We start from the raw sequence: 23,765 nt of genomic DNA on the forward strand, positions 1-23,765 counted from the left end.
GTCTAGAAAGAATAAATTATAGCTTGTTGTTTTAAAATTCGCTAAGGTAAAAGAGAATAACAAGAGGAGAAAAGCAAAAGATAACAGACCATGTTTTTAATCAAAATTATGCATAGAATTTTCTTTGTTAACGTTTTTGTTCCTCTGATCATTTCATACCTATGAGACAAAGACCTAGTTAGAATATAGAATTTTGCAATTGTTCTCCGTTCACCATTTTGTATTAGTTGGTTTAAGATTTAAGAAAATTATGTTTGTTATATCAGATAACAGCTTCTGTTATCTTCTGGACCCGATGATTTCTTCCCACATATTACGTATTTGATCAATAAAGAACTCTAGATTATACTTACATGAATAATCCAATCCAAAACATGGTCTGTTATCTGCTAAAAGTAGGATTCACAAAAGATCTGCCACCTGACCCTGCGACATCGTCTGGTGTGACAATATCGGTGCAATCAAACATAGCCTTTGACTACGCCGGCAAACACTTGCAAGCCACAGGTTAGAGGACATCAGCGTATATATTTTAATCTTTGTAACAAAGTTTAAGTTTATTTTAAATTATAAAATTTTAAAAAAAAACATGAAAGATATTATATCATTTTACATAGTTTAAATAAGGAAATAAAGAATTAATATGAAGTAAAGTCTATTAATTTAAAGTCCAAAATATCAAGACTTTTTACGTAGGTCAATAAGGAAAGATTTAATAATTAAAATTTTAATTTGAATAAGGAAACATATAATAAATAAATTTATTTTATTTTAAATTCCTAAATATTAGGACGATAATTGTAAAAGACTATTTTGTTCAGTGCAAACTCTATTTTTAGAGAGTAAAAAAGACGAACGACATTTCGCTAAATGCCTTTGTGTGTTCTGCGTCTATTATTAAAAGGACATACAAAATATAGAATAAGAGTGAATTACATGAAATAACAATTGATGTCGAAATACATGCAATAATGTTTTAAATAAATAACAAATACTTTACATATAGATGAATTCAAAGTAATTGAATATTTTCTAAATCTTCAAAGATGAAAGATTTAGATGAGTTAGTTATTTAGTAGTAATTATAATTATATGTATTTTATTGTATAAAATAATGATATATTATGTTGTTGTATTTGGCATAATCTACCTTATTTGAGTTTTAGTTTTTCTTTGAAGCAAGGGCAAATGCCACATTTATTTTGTTACTTTTCTTAAAAGGAAAATATAAATCTATTTCTTATTTGGCTAATTTTCTTTTTTGGAGAAAAATGTTTGTATACTATTTTTTAGTAAATTGCTCATATATAGGTCAAATGACCAAATCATATTATTGTATCTCATTTTATATATTTCTCTTTTCTCATATGATTTATTTTTATTTAAAGTTTGCTATGTGAGCTCCATATAAAACATGGTTATTTCAATTTCAATAAATTAAATTTAATGAATTTCATAATGAGCACACGGTTTGGACTCCACAATAACTTTGGTATTCATTCCAAATAAACCTAGACAAATTATAAATTAAATAAGCAAAACCTAAACAAATTACTATAAACACAAATCAGAAATAAACATACATGTATTAAACAAATCAAATATATAAATAATTACAAAGAAAACTAATTGCAATGACATTCTAATCTTAAATTTTAATTTGCCCACTGACTTTAGACTTGGACATTTGATCTAAACCAAATATAAATAAATTATCAAGAAAATCAAAATAGAAACACATCGACTGAACAACCCTCACCTAGACTTTTATAGAGCAACATTCAAGTAACAATTTTTCAAAATTCAATTTTTTTAAAACTTTTTATCAATTCTATTTTCCATCTCAAAAGAGTAAAATTATGGCATTGAGAATCTAGTTTCACCTTTTTCAAATGAGAAGAAAATTACTCTTAAACTAATGCTAAATTAAAAACATAACATAAGTACAATAAGTTCACTCCTATAGGAATACAAAAAGATGAATGAAAATTTTACATATAAAATTACCCCTAAATGTAACATACAAACTGATTTTGATGGTCATATCTTTTGCTACCAAAATCAAACTTTTATGGCCCTTGGTCGGACATTTTTTTTATAGCAAGAACCATCTTTTGGTGACCTTGAAGAAATATATATAAAATAACGGACAAACACTGACAATAGTCTATAGAATAACATATAATCTTTAACCATGAATTAAGAAATATGATGAAATTAAAGAAGAACGACAGTATTTTAATCAAAATAATGGATGCTCAAAATCATATTTTAAGCGAGTGATGTTTAATTTTAAAGACCTAAATATATTATTTTAGTCCTAAACTTGTACATGTTTTACTATTGTTATTTGCAATGGGAAGCTATTGCTTTATCGATATTAGAGAACCCGTTTAACCTCATTTAAATTAAATAAGAGATCGGCCACTTTAATTTCACAAATTGTTAGAATTTTACAGTTAATTAAAGAAACTCTATTCGATTTTGTCGTTATTTATGGTAGAAAGCAATAAATTATAATCGTTCAAGTTTCCATGTTTACCTAATTAACGTTAGGTAAGTTTTTAAAGTTCGTTATTTCTGTTTTTGTAGAATAAGAAAATCTTTTAAATTGATTTTAAAGGCCTAAGCCTAATGCAAATAAGAAAAAATTTAATAAACTAAATTTTGTTGATCTTAATGTCCTAAATATTAGGAGAATCGATAAATGACAATATTATTAGATGTAAAATCATATTTTAAAGGGTAATAAATGCGAATGATATTTCACTAAGGACCTCTTTTAATATAGTATAGATATATAGACAGATATAGATATAGATATATTTTATATATTTATTGTAGAATCTGTTATTCTTATACTAATTGTAGATTATGAAATATTTTATAAATCCGTAAGTAATTATGAAAATATCCATCTAGAAATATCATTTTCACTTTGGGCTTATGATCTTCGGCCATCCAAAACAAATATGGCCCATTTTCAACATGGACAGAGCATTCCAAATTTCCAATTATGCTCCAGCCCACAAGTGAGAATAAAACCCTACAAAATCCTATTTTTGGTCGATTTGAACAATTGAAGTGAAGTTTCTAGTTCTAAAAGTAAATACACCAAAGAATCATCGAACCATGGCATCTGCAGATCAGAAGCAAAACATTGTTTCAGCTCTAAGCAATCACCTCTCCACCCTGTCATTAAACCCAGTAAGTTTTTTTCAGCCCTAACATTTTTTGCAGTATGCATGAATTAAGTTGAGTGCATGTAACAAATACAAATTGATGGATTATTTTTGGTGCTAAATTATGCAGAATTCGGATAAAGACATTAAAAGCTTGTGTACAGACATTTTAAATTCTTCCCAAAAAAATAAAGAGGTAATATTTCAACGTTCGCTAGCTTTTTGTACTGAGTTTTGGATTTATTTAGTTTCAATTTGACGTTGAGATGAAATTTTCATTTCAGTTAGTGAAATGGGTGGAGTTTGCCAGTAACTTCCCTGCTGATTCTGGGGCAAGCTTTAAAGCTCTAAGTGAGTTGAATGAGGATTTGAGTAAAAAGTCTGTTATTTTGGGCAATGGATTCAAGATTTCAGCAGCTGATATAGTTGTTTTTGCATCGGTGTATTCATTCATGGTATGTATTTCCTTCTCTTAATTGTTCTTTCGAATATTTTATCATAGGAAATCATTTTCTTGATTATATTACTAGTTAGAAAAGGTTAAGCTGCCAAAAATCACACTTGAATACAAAATGGTATAATGCATCAGAGAGATTCCCATCGATAAATCATCAATACCCTTCTGGGTTCTGATGTCCCTGTCTGTTTTATCGTCATTTGCACGGACAACATGAAAAGACATAGGATTAAAAATAATGGAAAATGAGTAATTATAACAAAGGTGCATATCTAAATTTGCAATTGTACATGACATACCAGTACAAGCATAATTATACCCATCATATGCTTCGATAAGGAAACCTATGGTATTTTCGTTTCAGATTTAAAATAAGAGCATAATAGAACAATAAACAACTATCTCACGTATTCCAATCATACCATAAAAATTGGAACAATGCAAGCAAATAGTGCTCTACAATAACTTTTACTGTTTAAAAGTGAGCCGAGAACTAAAAGAAATTTTATCTTAGCTGAATTGCATCAGAGAGATTCCCATTAGACTTAGTCATCATTCCCCATTTGATGGAGATCTGATGTCCCTGTCTGTTTTATCATCACTTGCAAATCAACAAAAGAGTTAATTTGTCATTAACAATAACAAAAAGGCTAGAAAAGATAAGTCACAATTTCATACAATGGAGATCTGAAGTGTTATTTTGGAGTATTAATGTCGGCAACAATTACTAAATGTTGACAGCAACAAGTACTTATATTTTTGATAAAGAAACAAGTAGTAATCTTGAATAAGAGTTGATATATTTGTAATGGAAACTGATTCTTCCTACAAGTGTCGGAAACTGTTTCCTCCCTTTTGTTGGAAATGGACATTTTCTATCACACCTGACACACCTTGAAGAGTTACGTTTTACGTAAACATGATCTTTATGTCCATATTGCATTGTCATGTTAGGCATAAATATTAAAGCTTTTAATGGTCGATTAGGCGATTCTTATTCTTTGTTATACTGTAGTGTAAGTGGTTTTTTAAATGTCACCTTCCACAGTTCCTTAATTGAAATATGATATAGTTTTGAATGCAAACTTCTTTAGCTCACTCTTTCATTCTAACATGCTATCATCATTCTACTGCCATCAGATCAGTCTTTCAAACTCTGATAGGAACAAATTGCCATACTTGCTTAGATGGATGGACTATATCCAGGTATGCTAGAATTTTATATCTATCTTTAAACTGAGATTAGATGATAGTAGAGTGGTAGTATCTAGAAATTGGGATCTTCATCCAGCAGTATATCGAATGTCAAAAGGAAAGGCTTACGCGATGGCCTTGATGTGTTGAGTTTGGTGATGTCCACAGGTTGCTCTACTTAGGATGGAATCTTTCTACTAATTGAGCATGAGTATGTCAGTCATTTTATCATCAGATTGTAAAAGCTGGTTTTGTTTTGGCTGTGACTTTCTTTGTCTTGAGGATTGAGTAATAGAGAGAGAAGATTAATTGTTACTAGGGAAAAAGGAAATTGGTTGCTGTTATGATTTTCCTTATTTGGTGGTTGTTACTATTTTGACAAGGAAAACTGAAAAGACTTATAGATGATTACAGAATGAACCAAAAGTTAGCTGTGAGATTTGGTACACTTGTTTAGCATTGTAGTCAAATATAGTTTTTGATTAATTTGAGTGAAAAAAGATGTGGGGCTACTATGTAGTTTTGTGCTTTCAAATTGAAAAGTTAGTCCTTTATAATGTTCAGGTATGTCACCATCACATGCAAAAATAAAACTATTCTGAACTACAAATGCTACATGGAATTTGATATAATGGACATCCGAATATACTACTCATGACATTCAAATAAAGAATAGAGCTGGGTGTAAAAGTAATTAGCTTTTTTAACCATTTCACTTCTGTATATAGCTCCTAGTTTGTTTATTCTCTGTTGAACAAAATATGAAAACTGACTTTCTTCCCTTGTTAGAATTGAACAAAAACAGGCAGAGAAAAGATTTGCCTTTCCTCTCTGGTTTTCTGAATTTCTGAGAACAAAACAACCAATTAGTAAACCTAGAATATTGCAAAGCGGAAAATTCCCTGCACTATCCATTAACTAAGGAAATGGACAAATTTTTCATTTTCTGGAAATTTTCACATCCTTAAAAAAGGACAACTTCACCCTCGATAGATTGTGATATTATTTTGGAGCAAAACCTGTGCGCAGGACATGAAGCTGGCCTACTAACCATACCATAAAATCGAAATTGGATCATTTAGTTTTGTTCTTCATGGTATGTTTAAATTGAGTGAATGAGGTAAGAAGCTGAGTTAATGAAAGAACTAAGTAGTTTAATGAAAGGCTTTCAGGGTGAGTCCGGGAGAATATTTGTTTGTTTTTAAAAACTAACCAAGCTCTCGTAGGCACAGCTGGGCTCCTGGTCCTGTTTTCACTCTCTAGTTCTTTCTATTTCTCCATCTTGGGGTTTTTATGATTACTGGAAAAAATCATTTCTTATTTCAAGTCTAATCCATTCTATGATGCTCGGCCTTGCAAAATATTAGCCAGTGTTTAAACAGCAAACCACTACTTTTAATAATTGAATTTTTATATGTTATGAGCGAACAATGTGAGGTAGTTTGATTGCTCCTGGATTTATATTGAGCAAGAAATCAGCACACATTCTATTGAATACATCTATTTTTGTGCAGATTAAAGGTGATGTTGGAGATAAATTCCAAACTATTTTTCTGGAGAAGGTCCAATTTGAGCCACCTGTGAGTAATGCTTTTACTGCATTGAGCTAGACTTTCTGAAGAACTATCTTGAGAGCAGAATTGATATGCTCTGACTTGTTTGAACTCCATTTTCCATGCATTGCTACATTTCCAGTGACCAGAACAGGAGCAGTGACATCCAGTCTACTGCAGTATTCGTTAATGGAACAATATAAATGGTTTTCTTCATTACTGAAATAAAAGTGGAGACAGAAATATGTGATAATTCATTTCTTTACTTGTGGCAATTCGTTTAATGCATATTTTATGGAATATTTACAAATTAACAGCATTAAGTTGCATTGCTCTTGGCTACTTCTGTGGAATACTTTTATTAAAACACGCTATTCTCAGTAACGCTTTTGAATTACTATACTATCTTGATTTGAAGCATTCCTTGAATCGATTAGTTTTTAGGCCCAACAAAGTCCAAGAATGGGCTATTTTTAATATCTTTTTTCCCTGGCATTGATTCAGGCATCTAAAAGTTTGAAGAAGGTAGAAGTGGAGTCAAATATAAAAAAAACTGAGTCGGAGACCAAAAAGGCTAGTAGCTCAGATGCAGACTCAACAAAGAACAGTAGTGGTGCGGTATGTTACTTGTAACACATTGGCCTTCGGTTGTTTTTATTTGCTGATAAAGTTCTTGGGTCCGTTCCTCTTACAGTTAAAACTTTTTTGTTATTTAACTTTGTTTCTGGTTCTCTGGACCGTTTGTTGCAAGTGGCAGAAAATTTTGCCTTTTCAATTAGTGACGGTAATAGAAAATATTGTCATTACTACACTTACCATTCCTCAATAAAAAAAGAAGAAAATATTGTCATTACCTATGATTAGTGTCTTTGTTGCAGTCCTAGGTACTCTGGTATGACTTGTTTGCAATAAGGGCACGTTCTTGATGCTATCAGGTTTTTGTTACTGTGAAATATCCCAAATTTTAAACTGTTTCTAACACTTATCCCTTTAAATAGCTGAAGAAGAAAGCTGCTGCAGATAATCAAACTTCTGCTGAAAAGAAGTTGCCTGAAAAGGTAGATGAGAAAGATAAAGATATCAGTGTTAGTTTGCTCAAATTACAAATTGGCCACATTAAAAAAGCATGGAAACATCCATCAGCTGATAGGTATTGTATTTTTCATTCTTTTTATTTGTAGTCTCTTTCCCGATACTTATCCATTCCCTTTTGTCCTTTTCATGTTCTGGTGATACCATGCCTTAGCAACTTTATATGTTATCTAATTTGTTTTAAAACCTTTTCCTGTGTTATCCCTGTGTATAGCTTACTGGTTGAGGAGATAGATGTTGGAGAAGCAAAATGTCGTCAAGTGGTTAGCGGCCTGGCAAAGTTTTGCAGTCCGGAGCAGTTGGCTGTATGCCCTCTGTCATTAAGCATTAGTATATGCTATATTTCTGGCTTCTTTGAATTGGTATTGCTGCATTCTTTGGGAGCTTTTATTTCTTCTAATTATTTTATGTTGGTTGTTGTCCCTGCAGAATCGCCTTGTGGTACTCGTGACAAACATGAAACCATCGAAACTAAGGGATGTAGCATCAGAGGGAATGGTATTATATTCCCATCTAAGCTATGCTTAATTTCACATTATATTTTCCAGTAGCATGGGAGTCTAATTTGGTGTAAATTAGCGTTAGCTAGTTAATTTTTGCATTATATTGAATGTTCTGCCTCCTCTTCCTAATATAATGGTAATTTAACTATTCATTTGCTATCTGCTTGTGTTGACTTCTAAGTGTCTGTTGAGAACTCTAGGTCACTATGGTACTTTCTCATTATTCGAATATCTAGCGTTCTTAATGTAGTTAGAACATATCCACTAAAGCAGTTTGAAATCCAGACAAATGTAATTTGTGCATAGGAATATTTAGGTATTATATCTGAAGAAAGATGGGTTAGCTGAATGTGTAGAGTTGTCCAGCTCAAGTTAATCTGTTTGTAGTCTTCTCTCTGTTCGCAGTACTATCTCTCATTTCTTACTGATAGTAACTCTTTTTTCCTAATTTTCTTTATAGGTATTATGTGCTTCTAATGAAGATCATACTGTGGTGGAGCCTTTGATAGCACCAAAAGGTGCCAAAGTTGGGGAGTGCATCTTATTTTCTGGGTATGTTTTTGTAGCTAAATCTGTTGGTATTGCATAAATTTCAAGGTCCACATTCTCTGGGCTTGATTTATGGCACCGATTCGCGTAATATATATTATGTGGAATGTATTAATAAAAGATTTCCTTCATAAAAAAAAATCGTTCTTTCACAAAACATCTGTCCCATGTCCTTTTTTGTTCTTGGACTCTACCTTTCTGCCATCAACCTTCTAAATTTCCCCTTTCTGTTCCTGGCCCAAGATTTTCGGAACTACTATATTTATCACCTTAAGAAGCAGAGAGAATTATAGCAAGCAAGGTCTTTCAACTAAGGTGATTTTTTAAAAAAGTACATTTGAAATTCCAGTGCCCTTAGATACTAGTCAGTTGTCAGTCCTTCAGATCGAGTGACCTCAAGACCATTGTTCTCTTTTTCTGGTTATGTTCTTTTTCTCCCCCATTTTGACAGTAATTATGGTTTATGGCTGCCCTAAAGAGCGTGTGTTTCCTCTGTTTTCTTTAAGTTGTGCCATTAGGCTGGATATAACATTATGGCTTTTGTTCTTTTTGGTACCATGTATTTTTAACGTAAGACTCAGATTCTGTTATGGTTATTAATGTCTGCATTTGTCTATCTAGGCATGATGGGAAACCAGAAGATGTTCTGAATCCCAAAAAGAAACAATTTGATAAAATTGCCGTGGTATGTATCTTTGATTTTTTCTGCATATCTAAATCTTGTTATGTTTGGTGGACGAATAAACTTACTGCATTCAGAGCTCTATCTGTCATGTTCTCTTAGTTGGCAACTACTGCTACTAGAAGGCTAGAACCCATTGGTAACTGACTGCTCTTCATGATTGAGATCTCATTCTCAACTGGCCTTTTCAATTTCATCAGAGGCTTCAGTCTTTTGGGCCAAAGTACAAATAGAAAACCTATATGATATTGTCAGGGCTGATTGACTCTTCAAATATATAATGAAACTCATTGTTTGTGAAAAACCTCATGATGTAGCTTACCATGGTTATTAGAATGAGACTGATTAGTTTACTAGAGGGACAGGGGCATTCTTCTAAGTTAATTGTTTAGCTCGAGAAAGATAGGGTCCCTTTTTGAGTTTTCAGTTGTTTAGAATTCAGAAGCTGTAAAATTAGGTTTGCATTAACTTTTCAACTATATAGTATAGGTAAATTTTCATAAATTCATATAGCTGACCTCAACCTGCTTGGAAATGATGTGTTGTATAAAACGGGGAAGGGAAACTTATAATGATAAAAATATCACATCCATGGTATGGTTGTCTCCTTATCCATTTAGATGTTTCTCATGTGAGAATCATGTACTGCAGAACCTTTTCACTGATGATAAAGGAATTGCCACATTCAAAGGAATCCCATTCATGACATCTGCTGGACCATGCACATCTTCAATTCCCCGAGCAAGCATCAAGTGATTGCACTTTGCTGAAAATGCATTGTTTAAACATTTGTTGCATTGTGCATGCAATACCGTTCTTTTCTTTTCTTTTTGGGGCACTTGCACTATTTTGAGGTGAATGAGGTTAGCATTTCTTGGGGGGGGAAAAGAAAGGTAATTTAGTTTTGTTGTATGTGTTTCTTCTGTAGTAAAAAAAAAAGTACTTTAAAATTAGAATGGTGCTTCTTACATATCATCAGAAACCCTGCAAATATTATAAGGTTCTCCTTTCTTTTCTGTGACTTAATTAAATATCTTGCTGTCTCTGGTAACAAAATAGCTAACATCTCCTCCTCTAGTGCGAAGCGAAGGTTTGAAGAGTTACTTTCACTACTTCCAGTTAGCCAAAAAGATGTAGGAGATGACAAAAGGATGAATTGACAGTAGTGGTGGAGGTTTTCCAGTTATGTGAAACGAAATTAAATCATAGGCGATAAACACGAATGTCTCTAGTCATATCCTTGACATGATTTGGTGTGCTGGCGCGAACTTGGTGTTTTCCTCGTACTAGCATAGGAAAGAAATTGGAAGTTTCCCAGATTCTGTACTAGAATATCTATCACCAAATGGCAAATAGTTGTTTCCACGACTAATAAAAAGCATTAGCATTCAAAGATTACGACAGTGTTATCAAATAGGCGGGATTGCAGCTTATTTTCTGTAATCCAATCGAATCTTCATGTATTAACAAGCACACCACTTGGACCCCTCCTTTAGGCTACCAAAAATGTTTATATATCTGTTTGGGACAAGGATAAATTTTCCCTCTTCACCCCCTCCCCCAAAAAAATAATACAAGGGTAGAAGGGAGATTAGAAGGGAGATCCACTTGGATTCATATTGATTTAGCAGGTGTAACAGATTCACAAATTAGCCTAACTGCAAGTATTTATTATTACGACCAAAACTTACAGTGTTGTGGTAATAATGGGAGTAGTTAACAGTATATGGGTGACCTTTATTTTTCACAGTCGTGGTGTGAATGGTGAATAGACTATATTTCTCTTATTTATTTCATGGAAAATTAAGTAAAGTAACAATGCTAAGGATAAAACTCGAACATGGGATCTTTGAGTTACGATGTTGTTATCTTAATCAGGAGATGATTTCTTTCCAAGTAAGTAAAGACCCCTTCTCCCTAACCCCCTAAAAATGAATTTAATAAACACAAGCCTTCTTTATTATTTATTCAAATCTATTCAGGTTGAGCTTATGAGAACCTGCATTGGACTTGATTAGGATTTGGTTCCAACTTTAAAAAAAGGTATATATTTTAACCTCAACTTGGTGCATATAGTGAGTTGTTTCATTAAGTATCATGCCTCAACCTTGCGTGATTTTTGTGTTAAGGACAGCAACAATATGCTTAAAATTAAAGGTAAAAAAAAAATACTTTCAATGATGAAAATAAGTATCACTAGTGATAGTATAGTGGAAAATGAAGTACTAGACGATCATATGAATAAAAATTATAGTAGTCCGTAATAAGTTTGAGAAAGGAATGCGATGGCATTGTGAATAAAATAGGAAAGCAAATATTTGGGAGCTTCTGGTTTAACTACTTTATCTCACCAAAGAAATGCTGCTGTATGCGTAACACATAGGAAGTGATATGAATGATGAATCAGTATATTAGAACGTACTGTATTTCTCTCTCTAGCTAAAAAGAAAGAGAAAATAAAAATTTTATTCCCTTCATTATTGCATTGAAATCCGATCCCTATAATATCCAAACCAAGCATATTTAACCTTTAATAATAGTATTTTGTACCTCTAGTCCCTCCACTAACAAATGTCCATAAATTTAGCGAAATCTTAATGATATTGTTAAAACTGTGTCCTGTGTGAGTAATTGTATTTTATGCAAGCAATTAAAAGTTACTTATCACTTCCTCCTTATCTTTGCTTAAAATATTAAATTTTAGATTTGAAAATGTGGCAGTGAAAAACCAAAAGCATGCAATTGTTTTAGTTGATGGTTGAAATTTGTTTAGTTAGACAGCAGACGTATCAAAATTAAAAATTAAGGGACTATAATTGCAATCTTTCTGTATACGGTCAAAATCGAGTCTGCCCTTCGTATGACAAATCGAGATTGGAACATAATGGTCCGAGATTCATCATTATAATATCGAGCCATGACTCGAAGTTAGGTTGTCGAGCTCGGGCCCCAGAGACCGATCAATATCGAGTTCGACCAAGATCGAGCTCGAGACCCAGAGACCGATCAAGATCGAGATCGGCTACGATCGAGACCGAGCCAAGAAACAAAAAAAGTCGTTATAGCCGCAAGTGGGGAGAGAATCTCGGCGGAAATCACAGCTTGAATCAAGGAAAAACTAATTAATTAATCTATCATGGGATCTCCACTATATATTTTTAATTATATCCAAAGTAGAATTCTTCCACTATATTAAGAGTAGTTATCATTTGTAACAGGAACATTCATTGATTCAGACACACATTCATTCTGAAATATAGAGGAAAGAGAGCAAATATTACCTTCTTTGGCTTTTGATATTTAGTCATATTATTTTTTTTATCAATCGTTCTTCATTCAATTTGGAGGTGATAAAACTTGAAGGCTTAAGTTAACTAGTTCATTCGGTTTGCATCCATTTCTTTTATAACTAATTTCGATATTCATTTGTATATTTTTTACGATTTGTATCAATTAATATCACATATCCTTAGAACTACGTATAAATTCAACTCTATCCATTTTTTGGGTAAACAGTTTGGCGTCCACCATGGGGCTAAGAATAATAGTGGTTATTTGATACGAATTTTTATAAAACGTACTATTTTACACTTGCTCTTGGAAGTATCTTTGATTTCAGGTTAAAAACATCGAACTCTCAATTAATGGCCCTACCTATCGACAACGAAGCTGGCCTTCAAGATGAGAATAAAAACCTGACGCCCGGGGAGGAAAGGCCACTCGTTGACCCCGTTGGAACTCTAGCCTAGATCCAATTGACGTTAATTCACATGTGGCCATTGAGGCGAACCAATATTCCGACCCCGAAAACAACATTCATTGTAGAACTCGATCTGCAGTTCGAAATACCCAAAATGTTGGAGAAGACGGGATCAGCCAGCATATGATTTTCGAAATGTTGCAAGCTCAACAGGTAGCGATAGCTCAGTTGCAGAGCCAAACCCAGGCACCGAGCAGGCCCGAGCCCGGTCCACCCCGGAAGTCACCCACAGAACGGGGTTAGCTATAGTAAGGTCAAATGAACAAGAATCGGGGACTAACCCCGAAATTATAAAGATGCTCGAGGAACTGACAAAACGGATAGAGTCAGGAGAAAAGAGGATCGAAGCAAACGACAAAAAAGTAGAAACTTATAACTCCCGGGTTGATCAGATCCCGGGGGCACCACCAATATTGAAGGGTTTGGATTCCAAAAAGTTCGTACAAAAGCCCTTCCCCCCGAGCGCAGCTCCCAAACCGATCCCCAAGAAGTTCTGCATGCCCGACATTCCTAAATATAATGGAACGACCGACCCCAACGAACACGTCACCTCTTACACATGTGCCATTAAAGGGAACGATCTAGAGGATGATTAGATCGAATCTATATTATTAAAGAAATTCGAGGAAACCCTGTCAAAGGGAGCAATGATATGGTATCATAATTTACCGTCTAACTCTATCGATTCTTTTGCCATGCTTGCAGATTCTTTTGTAAAAGCACATGCCGGAGCCATAAAGGTCCAGACCAGGAAGTCGGACCTTTTCAAGGTAAGGCAAAAAGATAACAAGATGCTAAGAGAGTTCGTATCTCATTTCCAAATGGAACAAATGGATCTACCATCGGTCACAGATGATTGGGCCGTTCAAGCTTTCACCCAAGGACTGAACGAACGAAGCTCAATGGCTTCACGGCAGTTGAAGCAGAACTTGATTGAGTACCCGGCTGTTACCTGGGCCGATGTTCACAATCGATATCAATCGAAGATTAGAGTCGAAGACGACCAGTTGGGTTTTGGGTCCGTTATTAAAAAGGATATCTACCGAGAATCGAGGTCGAATAAGTACTGATACCGGCCGTATAACAGAGATCGTAAAGGTAGCGAACCTGGATGCAACTCCGTACGAGGCGAAAGGAGAAGTGATCGAGGCCAAGGGTCTCGAGGGCTGATGAACAAGAATGGTTTCGATAGGCATACCGGACCTAAGGAAGCACCGCGGTTATCGGAGTATATACAACATTGATGCATCCGCCATCATGTCGGCTATCGGACGCATCAAAGATACTAAATGGCCTCGACCTCTGCAGTACGATCCAACCCAAATAAATTCTAATCAAATGTGCAAGTATCATGGCAGCCATTGCCACAGAATGGAAGATTGCAGGCAGTTGAGAAAGGAGGTAGCCCGGTTATTCAATGAAGGGCACCTTTGAGAGTTTTTAAGTGACCAGGCCAAAAATCATTTCAAAAACAGTGAATTCAATAGACAAAACAAACAAGGAGAGCCATAAAACATTATCCACATGATCATCGGAGGGATCGATGTCCCCAGGGGCCAGTGCTTAAACGCACTAAGATGTCGATTATAAGAGAGAAGCAATCTCGAACTCAGGATTACATACTTAAAGGAACCTTGTCCTTTAATGACGAAGACGCAGAAGGAATCAAGCAGCCTCATAACGATGCATTGGTAATATCTGTACTTATGAATAAAACTCAAGTTAAGCGTGTGTTAATTGATCCAGGTAGTTCGGCCAACATCATTCGATCGAGGGTCGTAGAGAAACTCGGTCTACAGGACCAGCTCGTTCCCGTAACCCTGGTACTAAATGGATTCAATATGGCATGTGAAACTAATATGGGCGAGATAACTCTACCAGTAAACGTGGCCGGGACCATCCAAGAAATGAATTTCCACGTGATCGAGGGCTACATGAGGTATAACACCCTGTTCGGGAGGCCGTGGATCCACAAAATGAGAGCAGTACCCTCGACCCTTCACCAGGTTCTAAAATTCCCAACACCAGAGGGAATCAAAATGGTCTACGGGGAGCAACTGGCCGCAAAGGAAATGTTTGTTGTCGATGAAGTGATACTGATATCATCACTATCATCAACAAAGGGATCAGATTCAAAGGAGAAACAGGACACCAAATAGCAATCACAAACGACAGCCTCGACCCAACTAGAGAAGCAGAAGACTGACGAAGATGATGATTATGGGATCCCTCGATCCTTCATGGTCCCCGATGATTCTGACGCTACCAAATCAACGATCGAAGAGCTGAAGCAAATCACGCTAATCGAACATCTGCTCGAACGAAAGGTATACCTGGGCACGGGGTTAAATCCCGAGCTCAGGAAAAAGCTTATTCAATTTCTTATAGCTAACATGGACTATTTCGCTTGGTCCCATCTTGACATGATAGGGATCCCACCGGAAATAACCGCTCATAGACTAAGCTTGGATATGAAATTTCATCTGGTAAAGCAAAAAAGAAGACCCCAGTCCGAGGTCAAACATGCCTTCATCAAGGACGAGGTAACCAAACTTCTTAAAATAGGATCCATTCGAGAAGTAAAATACCTTGAATGGCTAGCAAACGTGATGGTAGTCCCTAAGAAGGGAAACAAACTTAGAATGTGTATAGATTATAAAGACCTGAATAAAACATGCCCTAAGGATTCTTTTCCTTTGCCTAATATCGATCGTATGATCGATGCCACAGACGGCCACGAGACTCTCAGTTTTCTCGATGCCTACTCCGGTTACAACCAGATACAAATGAACCCGGAGGACCAGGAAAATACCTCGTTTATCACTAAGTACGGTACCTACTGTTATAACGTAATGCCATTCGGTCTAAAAAATGTTGGTGCAACTTATCAACGCCTAATAAACCGAATATTTGAAAAACAAATAGGAAAATCAATGGAAGTTTATAGTGATGACATGTTAGTTAAGTCCCTGCAAGCAAAGGACCATTTAAAGCATTTCCAGGAAACTTTTGATATACTGAGGGAGTACAATATGAAGCTCAACCCCGAAAAATGTGCATTCGGGTTTGGCTCGGGCAAGTTTTTTGGTTTCATGGTGTCCAATCAGGGAATCGAGATCAACCCCGATAAAATCAAAGCTATCGAGGATATCACGGTAGTAGATAATGTAAAGGTCGTGCAGAGGCTAACGGGACGGATAGCCGCCCTAGGACGATTCATTTTGAGATCCTTAGATAGGAGCCACTAATTTTTCTCACTACTTAAGAAGAAGAGCAACTTTGCATGGACTCCGGAATGCCAGCAGGCTTTGGAGGAATTAAAGCGGTATTTATCGAGCCCATTACTGCTTCATACCCCGAAAGTGGACGAACAGCTTTACATGTACTTAGCTGTCTCGGAGATAGTGGTAAGTGGAGTCCTGGTTCGAGAAGAAAGAGGCACACAATTCCCTATTTATTATGTCAGTCGGACCTTAGGAGAGGCCGAAACTAGATATCCACACTTAGAAAAATTAGCGCTTGCTTTAATAAGCGCCTCTAGGAAACTAAAACCATATTTCCAGTGTCATCCGATATGTGTTGTAACAACTTATCCTCTTCGAAATATTTTACACAAACCCGAGCTTTCGGGTCGAATGGCCAAATGGGCCATAGAAATCAGTGGGTATGATATTGAGTATCGACCCCGAACCGCCATCAAATCTCAAATCTTGGCGGACTTCGTGGCTGACTTTACGCCGGCCTTCGTACCCGAGATTGAAAAAGAACTACTGATAAAATCGGGTACCTCTTCGGGAGTCTGGACCCTCTTTACGGACGGTGCCTCGAATGTGAAGGGGTCCGGACTAGGCATCGTACTAAAATTACTCACAAGTAATGTAGTTAGATAGTCTATCAGAACTACAAAATTGACTAACATTGAGGCTGAGTATGAGGCCATGATTGCAGATCTCAAACTAGATAAAAGGTTGGGTGCGGAAGTCGTAGAGGCTAAGTATCCTCCTCGTGGTAAACCAAGTTAACGGAACATTTGAAGTCCGAGTAGATCAAATGCAGAGGCACTTGGATAAACTACAGGCGACTCTACATCGATTTAAGGAATGGACCTTGCAACATGTACCCCGAGAACAGAATAGCGAGGCCGACGCTCTTGCAAACTTAGGTTCATCGGTCGAAGATGACGAACTCAACTCGGGGACTGTCGTACAACTCATGAGATCGGTAATCAAAGAAGGTCACGCCGAGATAAACACCACAAGTTTAACCTGGGATTGGAGAAACAAATACATAGAGTACTTTAAGAACGGGAAGCTTCCATCAGATCCAAAGGAATCGAGAGCTCTGCGCACAAAGACAGCACAGTTCACCTTGTACGAAGACGGAACACTGTTTAGAAGGACGTTCGATGGACCATTAGCAATATGTTTGGGACCGGGAGATACCGATTACATCCTACGGGAAATTCAAGAGGGCACTTGTGAAAATCATTCCGGTGCCGATTCGCTGGTCCACAAAGTAATCAGAGAAGGGTATTATTGGACCGATATGGGTAAGGATGCAAGGGAGTTCGTTCGAAAATGCGACGAATGCCAAAGGCATGCGCCCATGATTCATCAACCCGGGGAACTACTCCACTCGGTCCTATCCCCATGGCCCTTCATGAAATAGGGAATGGACATCGTCGGCCCTCTCTCATCGGCCCCTGGTAAGGTTCAGTTTATTTTGTTTATGACTGATTACTTCTCTAAATGGGTTGAAGCACAGGCTTTCGAGAAAGTCATAGAAAAGGAAGTCATAGACTTCATTTGGGACCACATCATATGTCGATTCGGGATGCCCTCCGAGATTGTATGTGATAATGGAAAACAATTCATCGGCAGCAAAGTAACTAAATTTCTCGAGAATCACAAGATCAAAAGGATTCTATCAACACCTTATCATCCCAGCGGGAACGGACAAGCCGAATCGACTAACAAAACCATCACCCAAAGTTTTAAGAAGAGATTGATCGACGCCAAAGGAAAATGGAGAGAAATACTACCCGAGGTCCTTTGGGCATACCGCACAACATCGAAATCCAGTACCGGAGCAACACCGTTCTCGTTGGTTTATGGCGCCGAAGCTCTGATCCCGATCGAGGTCGGAGAACCTAGCATCAGGTTTCGATATACAACAGAGGAGTCGAATAACGAGACCATGAATACGAGCCTAGAATTGTTGGACGAAAGGCGCGAAACCGCTCTCGTCTGATTAGCCGCCCAATAACAGCGGATCGAAAGGTACTACAATCGAAGAACCAATCTTCGACATTTTAACATCGGGGACTTGGTGCTAAGAAAAATCACCATCAACACCCGAAATCCGAATGAAGGAAAACTGGGTTCGAACTGGGAAGGGCCGTATCAGGTTTTCGAAATCATCAGAAAAAGATCCTACAAGCTTGGCATGATAAACGGAAAATAACTATCGAGCAATTGGAACGTATCGCACCTAAAACGATACTACTGCTAAGGTACGACCGCTCCCATTCTCATTTATATTTCAAAACTAACCCTTGCAGGTGTTCGACTAAAAGAAGCGATGGACTCTTCAACACGAAGCCTTTAGGTCTGAAAGCACGCGTTGCACTCTTTTTTCCTTAGACCGGTTTAGTCCCAAATGGGTTTTTCGGCGAGGTTTTTGATGAGGCAACCATTGATCGTGCTAACTTAGAATAATTCAACAGTATCCGAGGCCTCTTTACAATCAACCTCGAATACTGGGGGGCATTGCCCTTGAATATCAAGTTTTATGCGAAGAAATTACTTCATGGCCGCAGGATATCGATAGGAAAAAATTGTAAGGGCCAAACGGTCGAACGAACCATGCCTACGTAGTTTGCTCGAGCCTTGGCACAAAACATGTACGCATGTATAATGATTTATAAAGAGAGAAATTTCTTATTTAACGATATCTCATATCTTTGAAAAGTTTTTCTACTTCATATTCTCGATATATTGTGCAAACAGGCTTAAGGGCCGACCATGACCGGAGTTCGAATGATTGCCCCCACAATCGAGGACTGCCGTCCAAAAAATTAACGAGATCGATTTATATAAAACTCCGAAGATCATAAGACCTCTTAGGCAATCCTTGATTTTATAGGCTACGACCACCCCACTCGGGGACTGACACTTCGGGAAAGCTTGAAGTAAAATGGGAAAACAAGCCCAAGAGGCAAATCCCGAACTAAAGAGGCTACGGCCGAATTAACAACGGATCGGAGACGTCCAAATTTCGTAACAAAACAGGCCTTAGAAATCTTTTATAAACCGGTTAAAAATTCTACCCCCGACAAAATCATAAAAGGCTTCTATAATAGCAAAGCCTCAAAAACTCTAATGAGTACAAAATTGTTCGAACTCTCAAACAATTTCTTATTTCATGCCAAGGCATTACAAGTTTCGCAAACACTAATGATAAGAAACTCTTTCAAGCCAAAAAGGGGACAAAGACATAAACAATCTTTTTTACAAAAGCCTAAGGGCTGTCTTTTATCTTGAGTTCAAGAGACCGTCCTCGCTCAAATAAAAAACCTAAGGGTTACTTTACTTCGAGTTCGAGCAAGCAATAAATCGACCATAAAGCCTAATGGCTGTCTTTTGTCTTAGTTCGAGAGACCATCCTCGCTCAAATAAAAAATCCAAGGGTTACTTTGCTTCGAGTTCGAGCAAGCACTCACTCGACCCTAAAGCCCAAGGGCTGTTTTTTGTCTTGAGTTCGAGAGACCTTCCTCGCTCAAATAAAAAACCTAAGGGTTACTTTACTTCGAGTTCGAGCAAGCACTCACTCGACCATAAAAGCCTAAGGGCTGTCTTTTGTCTTGAGTTCGAGAGACCGTCCTCGCTCAAATAAAAAACCCAAGGGTTACTTTACTTCGAGTTCGAGCAAGCACTCACTCGACCATAAAGCCTAAGGGTTGTTTTTTGTCTTGAGTTTGAGAGACCGTCCTCGCTCAAATAAAAAACCTAAGAGTTACTTTACTTCGAGTTCGAGCAAGCACTCACTCGACCATAAAGCCTAAGGGCTGTTTTTTTGAGTTCGAGAGACCGTCCTCGCTCAAACAAAAAACCTAAGGGTTACTTTACTTCGAGTTCGAGCAAGCACTCACTCGACCATAAAGTCTAAGGGATATACTAATTCAGTTTCAATCAAATTGTTTAAACCTTGGATCTTAGAATACAACTTCATAATTTTATAAGGCGGAAAGGAAGAAAGTTTTATATATATATATATCAAAAATCATTTACAAGGGCGCCATGGCCCGATCAAGTCTCTCTACAAAAGACCAAAACGGTCTTAAAAGAAACATAAAAAATACTAAAGGACTTAGTCCTCTCTGGGAGAAGCATCTTCTCCCTCGAGGCCTCCTTTTCTTTCAGATCCTCTCATGCTCCCGGTATCATATCATCAGGAAAGTCCAACACTCTGGTTTCGGCTTCAAGCTCCTTAGCATTCTGGATCTCGCCTGTAAGATGGAAGCCACGAGCATGGATCTCCTCGAGAGTCTCCCTCCAAGATTGGCATTTAGCATGCTCGACAACCCAGTTTTCTCGAGCTTGAGCAACCTCGGCAACCTCCTTTGCTCAAACCTGAGCAGCTTCAGCGTCGGACCGGTAGACGGCCCCCATTGCATCAGCATTAGCCGTAGCTATTTCGACCTCCAATTTGGCTGCTGCAAGTTCTGTGGCGAGTCTCTCTCGATCAGAAGTTGTTCAGCCTAACCGAAACTGGAACTCCTCGATTTTCTTGGCTTGCACCAAGGCTTTCTCTTTCAAGCTTCAGAGTTGGGTCTCAACCGAGGCCAGTTGAGCTCGGGCATCCTCCTTTTCTGAGGCAAGGCGGTCCATGTTCTTTTTCCACTCCTCGCCTCCGCTTTCACTGCGTCCACTTCAACACGAAGCTGCCTGATCACATCGAGCTTTTGATGGACTTGTGGGACTGAACTGTTAGACATCACGCTCAAGTCAGTGTCATTAACTTCAAAGATTATTTTTACCTGCTCGGACAAATCGGCTTGTTCTTTTCGAGCTGCTTCTAGCTCAGCCCGAAGTCCTTTTGCTTCCCCTTCTCTCCGCTTACTGAGAAGCTTGAAGGCATCTCTCTCCTCAGTAAGCCCTCGGATTTCGGCTTCATGCCGGCTCAGCTCCCCTCGGGATCAGAGAAACACCTCGTGATGAAGCATAGAGGCCTATAAAAATAGAAAGACGGGACTATACAAGGAAAGAAAATACAAGTATTAACAAATAGAAAATGAACTTACCCGATTCAGGGCCTGTTGAGCTTCGCTGAAAAGACAAGAAACTCCCACCTCGCCTGAGCTCCTCTTCGGAGCCTCCAAATCACTCAGACCGGTGGAATCTTCTATCCCAACAAAATAACCACGAAAAGGGTCTTCCTCTCCATGGGCTCCCTCCCCGTGACAAGTCTCCACGGTCTGAGCATCACGTATCATCGACTGGGAAAATAAAGGAAACGAGGGGGAATCTCCGATCTCTATTGCCCCAAGTAGGTTCTTTGGGGCACCACCTCCGTCTTGACAAGCCTCAAAACCGGTTTCTGCATCAGCATCCACCGCCTCTTCAACGGTTCCTTAGCCCCGAGGTAAAGCATCTTTGATTCTCCTCGGTCCGGGAACTTGGGCCGGAGTCTCCTCCTCGACCTCATCGAGCCTGGACGGAGCATTATCAAGCCTCGCCGGTCCCGAAGTTTTCTGAATATTGGTGCCAGCTCATGCACGGGACACCAGCCCAGAACCACGTACTTCTTCTTCTTCTTCTTCTTCATCCCTTAATATTTGGACTGACTCCACAGTCAGTGGGATTGTGTTCCCCTTGGGTTTACGGGCCGCTCTCTTCTTGAGTTTTTGACCCTCAGAATTCGAGGCCCTCTTTCTCTTAATCACCATCGCCGGTTTCGAGACATGTGGTAAAGCTTCTTCATCGCCGGACAAGGGTCTCATAGCCGTATCCTTTCTGAGACCTACAAAAGGAGAAAGTAAATAAACCAATACTTGAGAAGAAGAATGCTTGAACGATATGCAAATCGGTAAGCCAAAGAAGAAGGTTTACCATGATTACGAGCCTCCCACCGGCCCTTTGACAAATCGCGCCACGCGCGCTCGGCGTATGTTGATGTCGAAACCAAGCTTCTGACCCAGTTCTCAAGATGGGGAACCGCATCTGGTATCCAAGCGACGGTTGCGTCGAGGAAAACACTGATAAGAAAAGATGAAGAAGTAAAAATAATAAAAACTAAAAACGGGATCATACTTACGATTCATATTCCATTTCTTAGGAAATGGCATACTCTCAATCGGGATTAGGTCCGAGGTCTTCACCCGAACAAACCGGCCCATCCAGCCCTGATCTTTTTCTTCATCTATACTTAAGGTGAACGCTTTGGTGGCCCGGCGTTGAAGCTTTATCAGCCCACCTCGGTAGAGTCGAGGGCTATATAATCTTATGAGGTGGTCGAGGGTGAAGGGAAGCCCGTCGATTTTGCTCACAAAGAAACGGAGGAGTATCACGATTCTCTAAAAAGAAGGGTGAATCTGGCCGAGGGTCACCTGGTTTTTCTTGCAAAAATTGACGATGACCGGATCGAGGGGACCCAACGTGAAAGGATAAGTGTAAATACTCAGGTATCCTTCCACGTGGGTAGTGATCGCTTCCTTCGGTGCCGGTATCACAACCTCTTTGTTTTCCCAATTTCAATCTTTCTTCACTAGATCAAGAAGACTTTTGGGTATCGAGCATATATATCTCGATACCGGTTCGCATCGACCAACAACCGATAAGGGTTTCTCGACCTTAAAGTCAGAATCAATAACACACACCCGGGAATAAGTTCTTCAAGGCGTGGCTCTACCACTAGTTTCTCGCCAGCCAGACGAGATGAGGAAGTAATCTCTTTCTGCGAAAAGGTTTTAGATGTTTTTACCATTTAATTTTTGTGAATAAAGGAGATAGGAGATTAAAGTATTTGGTATTTTAAGAAGAACAAGCGAAGAAATTTGAAAACCTAGAAATAGGGAGCTTTGGAGAAGGCAAAAAACTATGAAGATAGGAATGAAAAAGATTTGAAAGTAAAAGTCCGGAATGATGAAGAAAGGAGTTATTTATTGGTTTCACAACGACGGTTCAAAACTGGTAGTGGCCGACCATCGTCTGACGCACATTTAATGCCTTGGTAACTGGACCGACGGGACGTTTGTCGCATACGTCACAATCGGGCTCGTCGATGACATCACCATCCACCAAATCGAAGTTCGGAAATTCATATCGTTTCTCGTCATCTTCTTTCCGAGAAATGAGGGGACTATCTGTATACGGTCAAAACCGAGTCTGCCCTTCGTATGACAAATTGAGATTGAAACATAATGGTCCGAGGTTGATCATTATAATATCGAGCCATGATGCGAAGTTAGATTGTCGAGCTCGGGCCCCAGAGACCGATCAATATCGAGTTCGACCAAAATCGAGTTCGGCCAAGATCGAGCTCGAGACCTAGAGACCGATCAATATCGAGTTCGACCAAGATCGAGCTCGAGACCCAGAGACCGATCAAGATCGAGATCGGCTAGGATCAAGACCGAGCCAAGAAACAAAAAAGTCGTTATAGCCGCAAGTAGGGAGAGAATCGCGGCGGAAATCACGGCTTGAATCAAGGAAAAGCTAATTAATTAATCTATCATGGGATCTCCACTATGTATTTTTAATTATATCCAAAGTATGATTCTTCTACTATATTAA

The 23,765-nt window shown here is 38.1% G+C and overlaps 1 protein-coding gene and 2 non-coding genes across 4 annotated transcripts; 1 reads left to right on the forward strand and 2 right to left on the reverse strand.

Moving 5' to 3' along the window:
* The first annotated feature begins 3,054 nt into the window (after positions 1-3,054).
* LOC107818565 (uncharacterized) lies at positions 3,055-10,268 on the forward strand. Of its 2 annotated transcripts, none has more exons than XM_016644603.2 (12): positions 3,055-3,207; positions 3,313-3,378; positions 3,467-3,637; positions 4,780-4,845; positions 6,348-6,413; positions 6,891-7,004; positions 7,385-7,536; positions 7,693-7,783; positions 7,908-7,976; positions 8,442-8,533; positions 9,152-9,215; positions 9,864-10,268. In XM_016644603.2, the coding sequence occupies exons 1-12, from the start codon at positions 3,133-3,135 to the stop codon at positions 9,966-9,968; spliced, it is 1,131 nt and encodes a 376-aa protein (XP_016500089.2). In that variant the 5' UTR covers positions 3,055-3,132; the 3' UTR covers positions 9,969-10,268. The 2 variants fall into 2 exon arrangements, with proteins under 2 accessions (XP_016500089.2, XP_075084157.1); XM_075228056.1 differs by having other exon boundaries at positions 7,391-7,536.
* LOC142168576 (small nucleolar RNA R44/J54/Z268 family) lies at positions 3,762-3,846 on the reverse strand. Its single transcript, XR_012698427.1, has one exon. It is a non-coding gene; the product is annotated as a small nucleolar RNA R44/J54/Z268 family (small nucleolar RNA).
* On the reverse strand, positions 4,158-4,248 carry LOC142168575 (small nucleolar RNA R44/J54/Z268 family). Its single transcript, XR_012698426.1, has one exon. It is a non-coding gene; the product is annotated as a small nucleolar RNA R44/J54/Z268 family (small nucleolar RNA).
* Positions 10,269-23,765: the final 13,497 nt, after the last annotated feature.

Source organism: Nicotiana tabacum, chromosome 13, assembly GCF_000715075.1.
Source record: "Nicotiana tabacum cultivar K326 chromosome 13, ASM71507v2, whole genome shotgun sequence".
Lineage (NCBI taxonomy): Eukaryota > Viridiplantae > Streptophyta > Magnoliopsida > Solanales > Solanaceae > Nicotiana > Nicotiana tabacum.